At 39.3% G+C, this 20,975-nt stretch overlaps 1 protein-coding gene across 7 annotated transcripts in view; it reads right to left on the minus strand.

Annotated features, from left to right (window-relative positions):
* LOC136772021 (serine/threonine-protein kinase WNK1) overlaps window positions 1–7,021 on the minus strand; it is a 182,483-nt gene extending 175,462 nt beyond the window's left edge. For 6 of the 7 annotated variants that reach the window (XM_066724674.1, XM_066724675.1, XM_066724678.1 and 3 more), the window contains exons 1-2: window positions 5,839–7,021; window positions 1,070–2,268 (exon numbers count right to left, since the gene is read on the minus strand). In XM_066724674.1, the coding sequence (XP_066580771.1) occupies window positions 1,070–1,810 (741 nt within the window). In that variant the 5' untranslated portion in view covers window positions 1,811–2,268; window positions 5,839–7,021. The remainder of the gene's footprint in view (window positions 1–1,069; window positions 2,269–5,838) is intronic. The other variant, XM_066724672.1, reaches the window with a different exon arrangement.
* Between the last annotated feature and the right edge of the window lie 13,954 nt (window positions 7,022–20,975).

The following is a 20,975-nucleotide window of genomic DNA, read 5'->3' on the forward strand; positions in this document are numbered from 1 at the left end:
GTGAGCATAAAAGCAGGGACTCGCATTAATCGATCAAACAAAAATGTTGGTCCCCAAGTAGCCTATTTGAAATTCCCATCCCTACTAGGATACCTCATGTAACAGCAACATTCATTTTAATACTACTTAGACATTTCCATAGATTAAACAGAATTTAAAATAGAAAACCAGAGCATATTACACATATGTAACCTACTCAAGACTCATACAGAAGGTCATTGGCTGTTCCAAGAGACCAATTTTATTGGTATAGGAATTATATTTTTCAAGATAAAACTTCAAATGTAAGTAAATATACAGACAACTGCTAGCATATAACCCAGAATATGAAAATGAACACTCTCCTGATATTTACATCCAAAATACACACCCTGTACGCTGTTCAGGCCACAAATGAATTAATAACACAGTATACAAGATCTACAATTGAGCCACACCTACTCAACTTGTCACTATAGATTAGATTGACATTTCTTCCTCTTACTATACATTTATTGAGGCTTGAGCAAAAACATGCATAGCTGGACATGTCACAATCACCAACAAGTTAAATTCATGCCGTATAATTTAAGGCCCACTAGCTCAAAAATCAAAACTGCAATTTGATCCGTAGCTATTCACAGGTCTCATTGTTCCTTAAGTACTCACCCTGGGTGGCACTTCGGTACCTTTGAGTGTCAGTGAAGTAATTCTCTTACCACCCAATTAGTCACTGTGCGTCACAAGTCAGTAGTTCCTTGGTGTCAGTTTGTTTTATAAGAAATTAAACTATTCATGTTCCTCACAATGCAGGGTTATTCTCCATTCCAAATCTCCTTTCTATGCTTACGACAGACATGCTTGTGTCTCAGCCAGTATCCCACATTCCCACTATCATAACTATTTAATCAGGCAACATTTCATACAAATACTGCTGCCAAAAACACTATATACTATGTATACCACTCTTGAACAGCACTTCAGCCACAGTGACATTCATTCTGAATGAACATAACTGCATTAAGTAAATGCAAGAATGTTTTTACATTTAAGTTAAAAATAAAATGGCTGGGGGAAAAAAAAGTCTTACCTGCAACTCACACCAAGCCACCTCCACAGTTGTTTCTGTATCCAGGCCCTTGTAGACAGTTTTGAAGGATCCCCGTCCGATCTCGATGTCAAACTTGAGGAAACGGCCATCCGGCGAGGTTCCCACTGCTTTTGTCTCCACCTCCTCGTTGTCTTCCTGAATTTTCCGTAGCTCAGCTTCCATCTTCTGGTCTGCCCTTGCCTTGGCAGCCTCCTTCCCTTCCAATTCCTTTTCTATAACACTACCCCCATCGGGCTCCCCAACTTGACTACTGGCGTCCGTGGCTGCTGCTTGAGTGGACTTCTCTTGTTCCCCATCGCAGATCTCCAGGAGCTCAGGGCTCTGTTCTGGAGCGTGTCCTCCATCTTTCAGGCAGATATCAGCATCCGTCTCTGTCACCGTTATGGGCACCGGCTGGGCAACCACACAGGGGGCATCACTGGGTTCCACAATGATGATAGACAGGGATGAGTCCGAATCCGGAGGGGAGGACAGGAAGCATGCTTTGCTGGGAAGGTCTAGGGCCGTAGCGTTGGAGTCGCAGATGACGCTCCTGCGAAAGAAGCGATGCTCGGCCGTGGTCTTGCTATCCTTATCCATGGTGTGCCTACGTTTTCGGAACTCCACCTCTTGTTTGTTATTCAGTTTCTCTCCCACCAAAGAATCCGAGCTGGCACCATTGCCATTCTTGGGAAGAGGAGGAGTCAAAAACGTAACTATCTTGTTTGGGTTTTCTGACATTTTTTTTTTTTTTTCTCCACCCAATCACAAGTTAAAAAATGTTTTACTCGTTAACAAGAAGCTGGCAAGACAAAACAGTTGCCTATCCTTTCAGACTTGCATGCACCCTTTCCAATCAAGCTCCTAAGAGAAAAAAAAATATTAAAAAACTCTGCGGAGCTTGAAGGAGTCCTTTCAGCTTTAGCAAAGAAAGTTAAGGATTTTACAGCGCACAGGGTCAGGGCCTTGGAGAGGGGGTGTTCTTTTATAAATGGAAAAGAACAAGACACTGTCACAGAAAATTAAACACGGATGCTGACACACAAGAACCATCAAATCCACACCATCCATCCTGTAGTGAACTGGAGACGGTCGTCATTGAGCACGAGAAAACAAGGGGGGGGAGGCGGCGTTCTTGCTGAACAGTTACTGTAGCAAAAAACACTTGTAATATGAAGTTTCATCCAGACAGTCATGAACTAAAAGAAACAGAGAAAAATTAAAAAGTTTTAACTGTACATCCAAATTTAGACTCATTTTCACTAAGCATTAATATGCTGTACATCAATTGCTTGGTATGCTTTTGCAGAAAAAGAAGCCCCAATCAAATTAGTTTAAGCACCCTGGAAGCCATTCTTTGGCAGCAATACAAACTCAGCAGAAGAACGATAATCCTTACAGGGGACTGAAAGCTTCTCTCAGTCTGTATCAGTCAACAACAACAGAGATCAAAAAACAATTCAAAGCTCACTACTGCCAGCTTTATGCTAGTGTTATTCAAGATCTTATCTTAAAATTCTTAAAACCTAGTTGAGCCAGTACCGTTCAGATACTTACTTTAAGTTAGGTAAGTTGTCACTATAAATGTTAGGAGTATACACATCATTGCTACAATGAAACAGACAGACATGGAGGAGAGTGAACTGACACAGAATAACCAAAACAGACAAAAGAAACTTTAATGGGCAAGCACACACTTTCCGCCCCACTCTCGTTGCCGGGCTGAACTCGATCTGCAAGCACCCCCGACAATACGCGATCGCTCTACCCCAGCTAATTTAGACGGATATAATTTGTATAAAAATTAAAGAATAATAGTTTGTTTGCATTTTCATAAATTGCAAAGCAATGCAAACAAAGTTTCATTAGATGGTGAAGTGGTTTTGTATTTACACGTGCTGTACCAGTCAGAGAAGAAATGTCACTGTCTTGCAGATGTTAAATGCTCCACTATAAACGCAGCTGTGGTAATTCTGCCTGAATCTATACCATTTTACAGCGCATGTCTTGCAGGATTACTATTACTTGTGTTGTTGTTATGTGACAGTAAATCATGTGTATATGTATGTCTATATATATATATATATATATATATATATATATATATATATATATATATATATATATCCCATAACATAACACACGTAATAGTAATCACACACCATACACGCTATAATATGTTGCATTCTGCATATATACTAAGACAGCCTGCATGTAGTATTTGTTAGTTTTGCATATTTAATGATTAATTAAATACTTGTAGTTTGAATGTCTTTGGTCTTATTTTGTAGCTTGATTGGATAAAACCAAGAAATAGAGATATATATTGTGTATCTCCGAAACTTCTAAAAATAGAGATATTACTTTTAAGTCATATCGCCCAGCCCTATAATAAATAAACCCAAAGAAAGGAAAGTCATAAGGTAATTACAGTCAGAGATAATTGCCTACAAACATCAATACAAACTACTGATCAGATCCACTATATCCACTCTGCATCTTTTTTTTTTTTTTTTGATAACTTGATTTTTGCAAATGTCTACAACTAATTATTCAGCAGTCTGAACCATCTAATGCTACATGTTAATCTTCCAAAATACACAAGCAGCAAACTCAGGTGAGAACTAAGTGCAAATGTTAAAGGCTTGATGTAGATTAATATTAAAGCATTTCATTTTGCCTAATCAAGTAAGCTTAATGACCAACATTTTGACATCACTGCCAAAATGCGATAGTCATTTTTGAATGAGATGAGACTAAGCCACTTGAGCAGACATTTCTACGCCAAGCAATTTACAAAGACTATGGATTGAAGTATGCATCAACAACTGCTGCTAGTAACAGACGACTCTGGGATTTACAGTATATGTGAAGGACACAGCACAAGAAGGTTAAGCAACTTGCTTAAAGTATCATTCACTAAGCTGTAGAAGAGCTAGAGTTTAAACCTGAACCCCACAGCAAATAGTACTTTACCTTTGGCACTGGCCTATTTCTACAGTAAGCATTTCTGATCAGACAATGCAGTCTGGTGAATTCCACTCTTCAACATCCCTCTAAACACAGGCAATTACAACAATCTCCACATCTCTTTAAAATAAAGCTGCTATTTAAGTCCCTGACAACAAAAACTTCCGTGTGGCAAAATTAACTTTACTTGTCAGCTTGGAAAATAGATCAGATGCCCTGCTGACATTGCCCAACTTCATTAACATTTAAAATAAATACATTTCAAGATATGCTACAAAAACAACAGTCCAACCAATCGCTTCCTAAACATGACATTCAAAGTGTCACTAGACACCTGAATGATAAAAGGTTCTTATTACCATTATCATGTCAGTTAAACGTTTTGGGATACATTTCTAGAATGCTTAGCAAATAATATAGTAGCTCTCCTATGATTTCCCAGTGACATGTGACAAGACAATATACATCTCTGCATGGACATATTTTAGAAAGCCTTGCCAAGACCTATAGCAAACCTATTTCAGTAACACTGAATCGTCTTTCAGTAAGTTCAACTAGAATACAACTGGCTTCTCAGCTGAATTCATAAGTAGATGCTTTGAAATATTAAAAACCATCGGACGGTCATTCAAAGAATCAAACATGGCATTAGGACTCCTCCCTTGCAGGCCATTCATATCTTGTATCTTGTCAGATTTCCTTCCTTTCTTTACGCTGGCATTTTTAGTTATTGGCCAACCCCTTCTAGTCCTACTCCAATTTGTCAGGAGTTTTAACTCTTTACTGTAATTTATGTCAATTAATGTATACGTTTATAACATAAATGAAACCCAGAAAGAGTATTTGTATAAATGCATAAGTATACACCATATGCGTTCTAATACATTAATAAAGGTTTTCTGTCACAATGCTTAAGACTCAAGCATAAGAAATTCAATTGAAACACGAACTTCAACGAAGATCAACTATAATTACATGTAGGGTCCGATAACTGGGACATGATCAACTTCTGTAAAATGCCTGACGTATATCTATTCACAAACTATGGATTTTCTATACCGACACACATTGACTAAACCGACTCGCAATATTAAAGTACAGGTCGCCAATGACGTCGGTGTAGTTAGTCCTCTCTCCATGTGTCATCTGCAACATACTGTACTACAGCAGTAAGCAACAGCAGCCGCCGGGCCTAGCCAACAGCCGGTCACATTTTAAGAAGGATTAGCGCAACGAAGAGCGGTCTCGATTGTAGATTAAAATACAGTAAAATTAACACAAATAAAATACTGGAATAATATGCGCTATCCCTTATAATGTGTGTCCATAATAAACACTAAGAATTTTACATTAGCAGTATTATGATATTATGATCTGATCTGCAATACACAGTGCATCGGTATAGGTCACAGTATATGACCAGACCTGCTTATCTTTTTTACCAAAGCAAAAGTAAATAAGGTACCTTGGAGATAATACTTACAAAATCCACCTTCAATATTAAAGCACATATTTACACACACACACACACACATATACATATATATATATATATATATATATATATATATATATATATATATATATACACACACACATACACACACACACACTTAAATGTCTATGTATGTATGCCTGTGTGCATAATTGTGTAATTAGATCTTTAATTCAAATTTGCTTTGGTTGCAATTCCCTAAACTACAACACAGATCATCTTCTAGATCAGTAAAGTATCACCTGGTCATCTGATAGGTTGTGCAATGCCGTATATATCGACATGCATAAAAGCGACTGCTTACCTACAGTCTAGCCAAAGCCATCTTCACACCGGATTATCCGTCTCGGGGCTACTCGTCCAAATTGTGAATCCGGGCCCGACCCGCCGCTCTTTCAGACAGTCAATTCTGAAGTTAAAAGACCGCTGTGCTCTTTGGGCAACCCCATCTAACAGCCTCTACTTCCCATCACGGTGGATGCCGGGGGAACTACTACAACCCCGGCCAAAAGGCAAGTTTAAATTCAAATGACAAAATAATACTTCGCCCACTTAATTGCTCGCGGGATAGTCTGACCAGCCTTTTCGTTGACCTGGATCGTCTTCAGTCCCACCTTTAGATGAGTTTGAACCGCGGCTGCAGTGGACGAACAATGCACACATCCCGCACCAGAATAGATCCACTGAGACTCGCTACCTCTCTCGCGTGTGTCGCTGCTTTGTTTTCCCCCAAACAGACAAGTGAAGCTTCCCGGCTTCTTTGACTTAATTTCAGGTTCTCAATGCTGTAGCTTTCCGTTGCAATGCGATCTTTTTAGCCAATCCATCCATCCATCCATCCATCCATCCAGATCGTAACTGGGCTCGTTTGTTGTGTCTGTGCCGAGTCCCACCGCCAGGCCTTTTTCTCGCATAGGCCTGGGAATTCGCCTGCTTCCTCGATGCGGAATTCAACCCTGTCACACGGTCAAGTGATACTAGGAAGACCGGCTTGAGGTGGAGATAGGGTGAGATAGCCCCTGTACCCCGAGAACCGGTAGGCTAATACCCCCACCTCTCCGACTTAAAACTGCGCTCCACGTACTGTCTCCATAGTGTACAATAATGATAAATATATAGCTAAGTTATCAAACAGCTCCACTACCACTAGCTAATGCAGTGTCATTCCGGTTCCTCCTTAGCTGTGGGGAAAAGAAAAGACCGAATAAAAAAAAATGAAAACTTAATTACTGGTACACTATTGAATGCCCTGCACAGCCAAAATGAGTTTGCAGTTTGAAGTCCTTAACAACGAGAGTAAATAGCCCAATAATAATAAAAAAAAAAAAAAAGAAACGAAAATGTATTTCCTGGAAGAACTATCCACACAATGTAATGTAATGCTCTGAACTATAACTGGGATTTAACTCCCAATATATGCTCGCTACAGCTCAGTGTTACTAAATGGCGACTTTACCTCTAAACCGACAGAACCTCCCCCTCCTGTATTCCCCAGATGCAAGGCTGAAATTCTTTACAGCGCCTGCGCAGTAGAAGGATGAGCTCATCGGAAATGTAGTCCGCTTGCTGGAAAAGACAAAGCTTCCTGGTTGTTTGAGGAAGACGTACTACAACTACCAAGTGCTAACTTCAAAACACGCGCGAAGTCGCCTAGAATCTTTAACTGACAAATTATCTGAGACTGTACATAGAACAGTGCGGGAAATGTAGTTCTATATGTTCTACAATAACTAGTGGAATTATATTATTCTCTCATACATTTGTCACCCCCCCAGGCTGTAAACATCTATAGATGCATACTTAAATACGTACATACATGCATACAAATCAATCAATATTTTATTTAGTTGTAATTTGTTCATATTTAATAATCCCTTTATCTGAAAAAACGGACTCACTAACAGTTTATGAGAATGGCCTTGAACGCAAATGTTTCTTATCATTTTTCTTATCATTTCATATCATTCTTATCATTGAAGATTATCTGTATGACACATAGAATTTACATTAGAAATCCATGTACACAGGCACAGCACTGACCACTTAATTGAGACAGGAACTTGCGTATTATTACAGAGAAGATTGCAGAGGGGCTTGATCAACTGTTAATTATAAAGCACTTAATGCACTATAAAAATAGGCCCTTTGCATCCCTTGGAAATATATCTCTCAAAGAGTATTATGAGTAAGTAATCTCATAAAATAAATGTGAAACTTGAATTTAAAGCAATTAATTGTATCCATGTGATAAATAGTCTAGTACCAGTTATAATAATATAGAATAATTCATGTTGAGGTAAAGCCATAAAGTAAAACTCAGTAGATCTCCTGGCATCACTTGTCAAAACCTATTTTTAATATGTGAAACATATTTTTAAAATAGATCTAATAGTTATTTTTCCAATGGGATAAAAACAAATTACCTGTTGTGTAATTGACCATATCTGCACAGAACAGTAAGCACAACAGTATGAACATAAGAACATAATAAAGTTTACAAACAAGAGGAGGCCATTAGACCCATCATGCTCATTTGGTGTATATAATAATTAAGTGATCCAAGGATACTATCCAGTCTATTGTTGAATGTTCCCACATTTTCAGCTTCAACCACATCGCTGGTGAGTTTGAACCACAACATAACAGGTTTACACAAACTTCAATGTTGTCATAGTTAGGGCCTTACAGTCCCTTTGTTTTATCTTAGCTTTGTATTGTTAAGATTGCCTTTCTGAGGTCTTTATCTGAGAGTGATGGTGTGTTATTTGAGTCCCTGGGGTTCTAGTGCAGTATAGTAATTATTACTACAAATAACAGGTTTGCATGACCGTTGCTCCCACACATAACTGCTTCATATGAGGTTTGCCACATTTAGCCATCTGTAACAACACATCATAATGACCATAATCACAATATTATTTGTATTGAAATGTATATTACTGGTCAAAAGTTTTAGAACACCTACGTTTTTCCAGTTTTTATTGAAATTTACTCAGTTTAATCTCTCAATGTATTCTGAAATTAAAGCATAGAACAAATAAACATTTGGAGATAAAGAAATCATGGAATAATTTTGTTTAACAAAAGTTTGCCAAGTGTTTGGTATCCCATGAAATCTGAGACTCTCAGCTTTCTAACAACGTGAAGCATTCTCTGATGTAAAAAATAAGTTTTTCATACATTTGCGCTCCCCCTCCACATTCTGAAATGGATTCTTGGTTTGAGTAGGAAAACAAAATCTCAGAAAATATTGAAATACTATGTTAATTATATTCTGAAACCAGACAGCCTACTGATCAAAACAAGACCAGCCACGTTTTGGTAGAAGCAACACACACCTGTAGAGAGCTCAAAATGTCAAGATGGAAAACTCTGATTACAGTGTACTAATACACAACGATTTTACATAATTGGATCTGAACTTCTGTGTTTGATAGAACATCATATATACAAAAGTACTGTCCAAAAGTTTAGGCAGGTGTGAAAAAATGCTGTAAAGTAAGAATGCTTTCAAAAATAGACATGTTAATAGATTATATTTATCAATTAACTAAATGCAAAGTGAGTGAACAGAAAAATCTACATCAAATCCATATTTGGTGTGACCACCCTTTGCCTTGCACACAGTTTTTGAAGGAACTCGGCAGGTAGGTTGGCCCAAACATCTTGGAGAACTAACCACAGTTCTTCTGTGGATTTAGGCAGCCTCAGTTGCTTCTCTCATGTAATCTCAGACAGACTCAATGTTTAGATCAGGGCTCTGTGGGGGCCATACCATCACTTCCAGGAATCCTTGTTCTTCTGTACACTGAAGATAGTTCTTAATGACATTCGCTGTATGTTTGGGGTCATTGTCATGCTGCAGAATAAATTTGGGGCCAATCAGATGCCTCCCTGATGGTATTGCATGATGGATAAGTATCTGCCTGTACTTCTTAGCATTGAGGAGACCTGACCAAATCCCCAATTCTATTTGCAGAAATGCAGCCCCAAGCTTGCAAGGAACCTCCACCATGCTTCACTGTTCACTGCATGCAGACACTCATTCGTGTACCACTCTCCAGCCATTCGGCGAACAAACTGCTTTCAGCTACAGCCAAATATTTCAGATTTTGACTCATCAGTCCAGAGCACCTGCTGCCATTTTTCTGCACCCCAGTTCCTGCGTTTCCATGCATAGTTGAGACACTTGGCCTTGTTGCTACGTCGGAGGTATGGCTTTTTAGCCGCAAGTCTTCCATGAAGGCCACTTCTGACCAGACTTCTCCGAACAGTAGATGGGTGTACCAGGGTCCCACTGTTTTCTGCCAATTCTGAGCTGATGGCACTGCTGGACATCTTTCGATTGCGAAGGGAAGTAAGCATGATGTGTCTTTCATCTGCTGCAGTAAGTTTCCTTGGCCGACCACTGCCTCAACGGTCCTCACCGTTGCACGTTTCTTTGTGCTTCTTCAAAAGAGCTTGGTCAGCACATCTGGAAACAATTAACTGGAAATGACAGTGATAGAGGTCATTTGCTTAAACAGTGCTTTAGTTTTTAGGCAATTTTCTGTTTGTATCTTTTAATAATTACTGTTGTCAAACAGCACTGAAATGGTTCATGCTCATCTTGCAGATATTGGTCTTGTTCTTGTTCAAGCTTTTTTATCTTGTACTTAAACGATTATCCCTAGATAATCCTATATCCCTGGACAATTAATAGATTACAAAATATATATACCCTGTTTAAATCTCTTACAGACTACACTTCCAGTATTTTACAATAGATATCCATTCCATAGAAAGCAGAAACAGGACTCGTTTGGCTAAACTCTGTGTGTTAAATAAACTAAATTCCAAGGTGTCTTATATCCTGGTGTAAGCCTTGTTAAGAAATGATGGGAACAGAGGCTGTGTGGATGGTAACATCAACCTCTCAGCCTTTTTTATAACACATTCTCCCTTGGGAACATAGTAGCTCATGCAAATTAAAATGGATCATGAACAGGGCGTCAAAATGAAGAATGATACATTTTAAAAGAGTTGGTAATTTGTGACACTGAATAGATACAATGCTAAAATCCACAACAACATCCCACAGTAAACAACACGAAAGACATGGCTTTGTAATTTGTTGCATTTAATTATATGAAAGCATCATCATATGAAAAGGTCATCTGCTGCCACTGTGACAAAGGATCTTGCTGGTAACTGTTGCTGGTCAGTTTCTTGTTCAGTGTGTTTTGATGGTTGTGTTTGATCTAATGTCTTATCTCAGTCCCTTTTGTTTCTCTCAGATTACTTGATGATGCTTTGCTTATGATCTGTTGAAAGGTTTACCCTAAGGGTCTGTACAGCATGACACAGGAACATTTCAACATGGAAAATGCTCCAAGCTAAATCTTTGTCAAATGACATCAGACCTCGTGATTGACACGGCAGTGAGCAAATGAGTCAATACATGTATTGTATTTAAGTAGAAACATAGATAGATAGATAGATAGATAGATAGATACAGTGTCTTGCAGATGTATTAATACCCTTCTCAAGTTTTAAAATCCATTTAGAACTGCATATCCTAGGAAGGGTAGTGGCAGCAAATTCAGCAGTGACACATACTAGACATCAGCAGAAGAGCAAAGAAGTCTTAATACCAGTGACAGTACACCTGGCACTATGCTTGCCCGGCACCAGTATTGGGGACAACACATCAAGACTGGCCCATCCATTAAAGCCCACCATCCTCAACTGGAAAATAAAATATTTCCTTTCCAAGAACCAGCAACATTCCAACAATCTGAAAAGGAAAGGTTTTTAAAAAGCTATCTAAGACTTTGGCAGTATAAGACATAAACACATATGCAGTACTACCTGATGCCACCATCAGAACATAAACTGGAGAGTCACACAGTTTTCACAACTGAGTGTGAATCTTGATCGCTTCCAACATATTCCAGTGATTTTTAAATATCAGAGTTGGTCAGTTTAACAGCAATTTTTCCTGTAGGCAGAGTATAATACTCTGACATTATGATAAATGGTTTGTATGAGTGTGAAAAGTGTGAGGGAAAGCAATGTATAAAAATAGATAAATTTAGAACTGCAAAATAAATTTGTTGTCTTTTGTTCTGGACACAAGAGACTCAACAGCTTAAGGCCTGGTGACATGAGCAGCATTTGTTTACAGTCTCAAGAAAGGTTTTGCCTGCCTGTTTGCTCCTTGCATTACAAGAAGGCATTTCCAGACATTGCCGTGCATCTTATCCTGTGTAGAAATATCATCTCAAGCATAGAAATGTTGGTATTTAATTTTTTTTAGAAAAGGCATTTTCTTATATATTTTAAAATTTAAAAAAGCGGGATTTAATATGTTCTATAATTCTAAGTACTGCTTACTATTTGTATGACAAGTCATATTGATATATAAGTTAATACCTCATGTGAAGCGGGGTGGTTAATATATAATACATTAATTTTTTTGTAGTTTGTGGTGAACCACTCAGTTCAGCATTGCTTTAGATGACTTCCCACCCCAATTAATTATTATTATTGGAAAATAAGGAGAAGAAAATGTACAAATGAGAGGAGGCCATTCGATCCACCGTGCTCGTTAGGTGTCCATTAATAACTAAGTAATCCAAGGATCCTATCCAGTCCAATTGTCAGCTTTAACCACATCGCTGGGGAGTTTGTTCCAGATTGTGACAACTCTCTGTGAGAAGAAGTGTCTCCTGTTTTCCATCTTGAATACCTTGAAGCCCAATTTCCATTTGCATTCCCGGGTCCGTGTGTCCCTGCAGATCTGGAAAAGGTCCTCTGGTTTGATGTGGTTGATGCCTTTCATGATTTTGAAGACTTGAATCAAGTCCCCACGTAGTCTCCTCTGTTCCAGGGTGAATAGGTTCAGTTCCCTCAGTCTCTCCAACTAGGACATTACCTTCAAACCTGGAATAAGTGTGGTTGCTCTCGTCTGAACTGCCTCTAGAGCAGCGATATCTTTCTTGAATTGTGGAGCCCAGAACTGTACACACTATTCCTGATGAGGTCTAACTATTGCATTGTACAGTCTTAACATTACTTACCTTGTTTTAAATTCTACACTTTTGACAATATACCCTAACATTCTGTTTGCCATTTTCATTGCTTTCCCATATTGTTTGGATGGAGAAAGTGAGGAGTCCACATAGACTCCTAGGTCTTTCTCATGTGTTACTTCATCTAGTTCTATACCTCCCATAGTGTAATTATATTGGACATTTTTGTTAGCTGCATGTAATACCTTTGCACTTGTCCACATTGAATTTCATCTGCCAGGTGTCGGCCCACAAGTGAATATTATCTAAGTCCCTTTGAATAACCTGTGTTGCCGAGATTGTATCTGTTGAGCCATCTATTTTAGTATCATCTGCAAATCTGACAAGTTTGCAAACTATCCCAGAGTCCAGATCATTAATATAGATTAGAAAAAGCAAAGGCCCTAATACTGATCCCTGTGGAACTCCACTAACAACCTCACTCCAGTTAGAAGCAACTCCTCTAATCGACACCCTCTGTTTCCTATACATCACCCAGTTCATAATCCATCTACTTACATTACTTGAATGCCTACAGCTTCCAATTTGAGGATCAGTCTTTGGTGTGGAACCTTATCAAAAGCATTTTCAAAATCTAAGTATATCATATCATATGCTTTCATGTCATCTACAGCTGCAGAAAAAAAAAATCGAATAAATTAGTAAGACATGCCTCGTCTAAACCCATGTTGACTATCTCCAAGAATATGTTTTTTATTAAGATGCTCAGTTTTGTCCCCTTTCTTGTGGATTGGTTTGACATTTGCCATCTTCAAATTAGTTGGCACATCCCCTGTTCTAAGTGTCTTTTGGAAAATTTGAGTTAGCGGCCTAAAAAAATTATCTCATTTCTTTAAGTACTGTTGGAAATATATCATCTGGCCTAAGTGATTTGTTTGTTTTAAATTCTTTTAACCAACTCTCTTTGGTTGGTTCCCTGACAAATTGAGATAGAAAGCAGTCATTTACCATCTCAACCATTTCTATTTCTGCTTCTGTAGTCCCAACTGGGCTGTCCCAGTCTATGTTTGGGAAATTATAACAGCCACATGCTTGCTACATGCAGTCCTGATTACATTGTACAATGCAACATTTTTCTGAATATCTGAATTGTGTGGTCTGTAACACACTCCTACTGCTAATCCTCCGGAACTTTTTTTCAAAAGTTTAACCCACAAAGATTCAGTTTCGTTACTAGGATCTAATTTGAGTTCTTCTGCCTCAATGACATTTCTGGCATATAATGCTACCCCGCCACCTCTTTGATTTTGCCTGTCTCTCCTAAACTGTGTATATCCTTTCAACTTGTATTCATCCCCATCCTTATACTAATGGCATTGAGGTACAAACATTTCAGGACTTTCCTACTAGCAGTTTTCCTTTTGTTTTCTTTCCTTAGTGGAACATCTCCCATTGTCAGAGCTCCTTGCACCCGGGCCCTAGTTTAAAAGATCTCAATTACTCTGCACATACGCTCTCCCAATGCATTAGCCCCCCTTCTATTTAGATGTAGCACGTCTGGTTTGTACAGGTCCTATCTATCCCAGAAGAAAGACCAATTCTCCATAAATCTAAAACCCTCTTCCCTACACCAAGATTTCAGCCACGTGTTAAACTTTCTAATCTCTTCCTGTCTCCCTGGCCATGCACGTGGTACCGGCAGTATTTCAGAGAAAACTACCGTGAAGGTTCTGCTCTTTAGTTTCTTTCCTAACTCTTTAAATTTGTCTTGCAGAACCTCTGCCCTACCATTTCCTATGTCATTGGTTCCAATGTGGACCATGATCAGTGGATTCCCCCTGGCTTTGGCCAGTAGCTCATCTACTACTTTAGGGAGATCGGCAACCTGAGCACCACGCAGGCAAGATACCATGCGGGTCTCCTTAACGCTAGAACACACCTCTAAGAATCGAGTCTCCTAGTATTACTATCTCCTTGTTCTTGGGGGAAGTGGACACCATGGTACTCTGGTGCTCAACTGCCCTCCCATCGCCCTTGGAGCCATCACTATCCAAATCGGTGTCCAGCAGTTGGAACCTGTTGGGCATTTCTAGCTCTTGGGATGTCTCTAAGGGTTGTGCGAGCCCTTTTCTGTGGTTACGACCCACTGTAACCCAGCAGTTCTCTACACTTTCCTGAACTAAGGTCTCAACTCTCCTAGGTTTTGGTGTGCACACTGTCTCTCTCATGGGCTGATTGACTAATTCTTCCATATCACTAATACAGCGCAGATCAACAAACTACACCTCAAGATCATGGACCTTGATCTCTAGGACTCAACATGACGACAACGTTCACAAATGAAATCTTCTTGGATGAGTTAATCCAGGAAGGCAATCATTCTGCAAACCTGACACTGTAGTGGCCACATGCTTCTAAATTTACTAAGTTGTTGGTGCCCTAAAGACTGTCTCTTGGTTTTTGTCCCCTAATTCAACTGCATGACCTTTTTTTGTTACAGAGAAACAGCACAGCTCTTTCTCTGCAGCTGTGTACCTTTGTGTTCAGTTTCTGGCCACCAATTGACACCTCACTGACTCACTGACTAGGTGACTAGGTCACATTTCCTTCAATCTAGTCTAACCAACACAACAGCTGGGCTGAATTAACTACAATTAAGGCAAACTAGGAAGAAGATTTACTACTTTCAAATCTAAAAACAAGATTAGGAATGCTAAGACTTTCTGAAAGTAAAAACACAACAAAATATCTCTCTCTCTCTCACCTGTCCTGTGTCTGACTTGGGTAACTCCTAAACATTTCTCTTGTCTTTATTATTATTATGACTATTATTATGTCTAAAAACATGCAACAGACCACTGGCATGTTTCCTTGTTGCCAGCATGCCAACCATAAATTATCAATTCCACATGGAAAATGCAACCCTTCTTTACAGGTATATAGATGTAGATATTTATAACATGTTCTTTATTTTCACTCATTTCATCACTAATCTTCTTATATAGGCACTGTTTATTTTGTGCAATAATGAAGAATATTGCCCTTGTATCAAAATAATGCAGAACCTGTCTAGATAGTGAATGTGTTGAATGGTGAAATCAGAGCATTTTTTGGTCATTCTTTAGATTTCAGGAAGTGAAGGGTATAGCAGCACCAAGGAGCTCTTTTAGTTCCACAGGAAGTCTCTGTAACTTCACTGAAATGCATCTCGCCACAGACATCCTGTGAACTCAGCTCCCCCGCTAGCCAGGCTGAGCTTTGCCAGGAAGTGAATGTTACCACTTAGCTTGCTACAAAAACACACATGTAGTGGCATACGTCTCACCTTTAGAGCTGCAGAGATATTCAAAGCACAGATCCTGCAGAACTGGTTAACATTTGCTGCTTTTCTTAATTTCAGAAGTCATAATTGTGTTGCAACCTGTATCTCTGTTGTCTCTCTATTCAAGTATACTAAATGCATGGGTATACACTACATTCCAAATTTTACATTACTGTACTATATTTGCCATATTTTGCTCCAATGTTGTATTGTATTCTCTATATTTTTCATACTACTCCACAACTGTGGTTCCCAACCCATGTCCTGAAGATCCCCTTTGTCATCTGTTTTTTGAGTTGTTTATTTTAACCTTTTCAGTTGTCTGTTCAGATCTTAAACAGGTGGAGATGATTCAGACAACTGACATCAGGGTTGAAATGACCACAAATAGAGAGAAGAATGCACACTGAAAAAACAAAAAAGATGCAAACAGCAACAACAGTGACAGCAACAGTGATTTAATAATTTAGTTTATTTTGTTTCTATCTGTTAAGAAGCTATCGTTTTAGCATAATTTAATATTACAAGAATATTGTAATATAGGGGCCGGATTTTATCAACACTTTGATTCATTTGCTAATAGCAAATGTTACATATACTTTTATAATTTAATTAAAATGTACAGTACAGTACAGTTTTGAAGTTATCTGTATATCAGTTTTTAATCAGAATTTGTAAAGATAAATGTCAAATTCTGACATGCACACAACTGTATATTATCTACTACAATATGTAGTAGATAATAGTTCTATGGTATTAGAACTTTTTATTGTTAATCCTCACTAAGATATCTTCAAACTGCCAACTAATCTCAGTAGACCAGTCATTTTTACATTTTATTCTGTTACTTAACTGTATTTTGTCAGTTTATTTGACTTTCATTCCATTAAAATATATTTCTCAGAAAATAAATAAATATGTTGTTTGATTGAGTGGTAGGTGGTTTATTAGGTTATTTCTTGCTCATTGCCTATTATATCTGAATAATGTTAAGATAACAACTTTGAGTTTGAGATCACAAGCAGCAAAATTAAGCAGGAGAGGTTAAGGATGTGCCAAAAGTCCCTAGAACAAATTTTGTTAGACTGGCTAATATATTGACATTCTCCCCATTCTCCTCATTCTCAAATTGATTTCTGAAACTAGTAACTACTGGGATGCTCTAAAAAAAAATGTAATTACACACACATGACTGATGTTATTCAAGAAACTTATTTTTAGCAAACCCCTGCAAATTAATCTAATTTCATCATACATCTACAACTCACATGTGACTTTCTGAAATGGTTTAAATATACAGTGGGGGAAAAAAGTATTTGATCCCCTGCTGATTTTGTACGTTTGCCCACTGACAAAGAAATGATCAGTCTATAATTTTAATGGTAGGTGTATTTTAACAGTGAGAGACAGAATAACAACAAAAAAATCCAGAAAAAACGCATTTCAAAAAAGTTATACATTGATTTGCATGTTAATGAGGGAAATAAGTATTTGACCCCTTCGACTTAGTACTTGGTGGCAAAACCCTTGTTGGCAATCACAGAGGTCAGACATTTCTTGTAGTTGGCCACCAGGTTTGCACACATCTCAGGAGGGATTTTGTCCCACTCCTCTTTGCAGATCCTCTCCAAGTCATTAAGGTTTCGAGGCTGACGTTTGGCAACTCGAACCTTCAGCTCCCTCCACAGATTTTCTATGGGATTAAGGTCTGGAGACTGGCTAGGCCACTCCAGGACCTTAAAGTGCTTCTTCTTGAGCCACTCCTTTGTTGCCTTGGCTGTGTGTTTTGGGTCATTGTCATGCTGGAATACCCATCCACGACCCATTTTCAATGCCCTGGCTGAGGGAAGGAGGTTCTCACCCAAGATTTGACGGTACATGGCCCCGTCCATCGTCCCTTTGATGTAGTGCAGTTGTCCTGTCCCCTTAGCAGAAAAACACGCCCAAAGCATAATGTTTCCACCTCCATGTTTGACGGTGGGGATGGTGTTCTTGGGGTCATTCCTCCTCCTCCAAACACGGCGAGTTGAGTTGATGCCAAAGAGCTTGATTTTGGTCTCATCTGAGACCATTTTCACCCAGTTCTCCTCTGAATCATTCAGATGTTCATTGGCAAACTTCAGACAGGCCTGTACATGTGCTTTCTTGAGCAGGGGGGCCTTGCGGGCGCTGCAGGATTTCAGTTGTTTTCCAATTCCAATTGGTTTCTTGGTGACTATGGTCCCAGCTGCCTTGAGATCATTAACAAGATCCTTCCGTGTAGTTCTGGGCTGATTCCTCCCCGTTCTCATGATCATTGAAACTCCATAAGGTGAGATCTTGCATGGAGCCCCAGACTGATGGAGACTGACAGTTATTTTGTGTTTCTTCCATTTGCGAATAATCGCACCAACTGTTATCACTTTCTCACCAAGCTGCTTGGCGATGGTCTTGTAGCCCATTCCAGCCTTGTGTAGGTCTACAATCTTGTCCCTGACATCCTTGAACAGCTCTTTGGTCTTGGCCATGGTGGAGAGTTTGGAATCTGATTGATTGATTGCTTCTGTGGACAGGTGTCTTTATACAGGTAACGAGCTGAGATTAGGAGCACTCCCTTTCAGCTCGTTACCTGTACAAAAGACACCTGGGAGCCAGAAATCTTGCTGATTGATAGGGGATCAAATACTTATTTCCCTCATTAACATGCAAATCAATTTATAACTTTTTTGAAATGCGTTTTTCTGTTGTTTTTTTTTTGCTGTTATTCTGTTTCTCACTGTTAAAATACACCTACCATTAAAATTATAGAGTGATCATTTCTTTGTCAGTGGGCAAACGTACAAAATCAGCAGGGGATCAAATACTTTTTTCCCTCACTGTAGAGTCATGTGTAGTTCTAGTAGATCTGTCACTATTTCCATGCACTCACCCTCTCTCTCTGTTTCCCCGCCTTTTCCTTCACTTCTCCCTGCTCTTATCACTCAATCAGTCTGTTTACCTTCCGTACACCCTTGTGCACTCGTGCTTCCAACCTCTGTTTCCATTGGCCCTGCACCTGCCTTCCCAGTTTCTGTCCCCTTCTTAAACCCCTCACTGCCCTCAGTCGTGGCGAAGTTTTGTCAGTTCTGCCTGAGATTACAAGCCCCACGCCTGTTCCTCCGAGCCCCGTATCTGTCTTGTTCCCTCGACCATCGCCCGCGACCACGACCACGTCTCTGCACCTGGGTCCCCTGTTCCCGAGCTCCCCGAGGGAAATCGTGACAAGATCATTACTCTATTTGTAACCTCAGGAGCCTAATTACTGGGCATTGATTGATATGAAATACCAGCTATCTGAGGGCTAGGTTTAGATGTCACATCACCAAACTCAAATGACTGAGAAAACAACTATATGGAAACCTATGAGAATGCTATGCGTTGGAGGTTCTGATGACAACTATGATATTAACATCAAAATCAACAAAATAACAATTTAAAGTAACAACAGCTGTATTATTCACTCATTCAGTTACCTTAATCTTAAATGTCATTTTAAGGGTACTTAAAATAATAATAATTAAACCATAAAAAAAATCTTAGTTCCTACCTTTTCTTGTGTTTTATTACACAAATTGTAACCCCACCTCCCTGAAACAACTCTCTTAATTTCTCTCTCTCTCTCTCCCTGTGCATATACAAATACACAAGTGTATGATCTACTTCTCAAAATGTAAATGGCTTCTTTTGACTCGAGAATGGATAATGCAGAGAGGAGAGAGAAAGAGAGCATGAGAGTGGGAAGGAGGGGTTAAAACGCTCTGCTTTGCTCCTTGAGTGTGACATAATATGATTAGATTTCAGACACTGAGAGAGAAATAGTGTTTACCTTGGACAGCAAATCAATGTAGACGGAGATCTTATGAAAGAAATCAAAAGAGGAGTAACAATGTACATTTGAAGAAATGGACAGTAAATGCAAAGATCACACAAAAACTGTAAATAACACAAAGAAGCATGGAAAGATCTTTGCTTGGAATAGCAAGAAGAGACAGAAAAACTAATTAATGGATCCAAGAACAAGCAAAAGTGTGTGGCATCATTGAAAGAGTGAAAATGTTAAAATGACAATGGGCTGGAGATGGGAAGATATACACTTTGCAGGCATGACACAGAAAATAGAACCTATACATCAAAAAACTGGAAACATCTTGGGGAGGCCTTCATCAAGCAGGAAATTGATATATAGGCTGCTACTGCTGCTGGAGGTAATGATATACACTCACCTAAAGGATTATTAGGAACACCATACTAATACTGTGTTTGACCCCCTTTCGCCTTCAGAACTGCCTTAATTCTACGTGGCATTGATTCAACAAGGTGCTGAAAGCATTCTTTAGAAATGTTGGCCCATATTGATAGGATAGCATCTTGCAGTTGATGGAGATTTGTGGGATGCACATCCAGGGCACGAAGCTCCCGTTCCACCACATCCCAAAGATGCTCTATTGGGTTGAGATCTGGTGACTGTGGGGGCCAGTTTAGTACAGTGAACTCATTGTCATGTTCAAGAAACCAATTTGAAATGATTCGACCTTTGTGACATGGTGCATTATCCTGCTGGAAGTAGCCATCAGAGGATGGGTACATGGTGGTCATAAAGGGATGGACATGGTCAGAAACAATGCTCAGGTAGGCCGTGGCATTTAAACGATGCCCAATTGGCACTAAGGGGCCTAAAGTGTGCCAAGAAAACATCCCCCACATCATTACACCACCACCAGCAGCCTGCACAGTGGTAACAAGGCATGATGGATCCATGTTCTCATTCTGTTTATGCCAAATTCTGACTCTACCATCTGAATGTCTCAACAGAAATCGAGACTCATCAGACCAGGCAACATTTTTCCAGTCTTCAGCTGTCCAATTTTGGTGAGCTTGTGCAAATTGTAGCCTCTTTTTCCTATTTGTAGTGGAGATGAGTGGTACCCGGTGGGGTCTTCAGCTGTTGTAGCCCATCCGCCTCAAGGTTGTACGTGTTGTGGCTTCACAAATGCTTTGCTGCATACCTCGGTTGTAACGAGTGGTTATTTCGGTCAAAGTTGCTCTTCTATCAGCTTGAATCAGTCGGCCCATTCTCCTCTGACCTCT

This window comes from Amia ocellicauda, chromosome 15 (genome assembly GCF_036373705.1).
Source record: "Amia ocellicauda isolate fAmiCal2 chromosome 15, fAmiCal2.hap1, whole genome shotgun sequence".
Classification (NCBI taxonomy): Eukaryota; Metazoa; Chordata; class Actinopteri; order Amiiformes; family Amiidae; genus Amia; species Amia ocellicauda.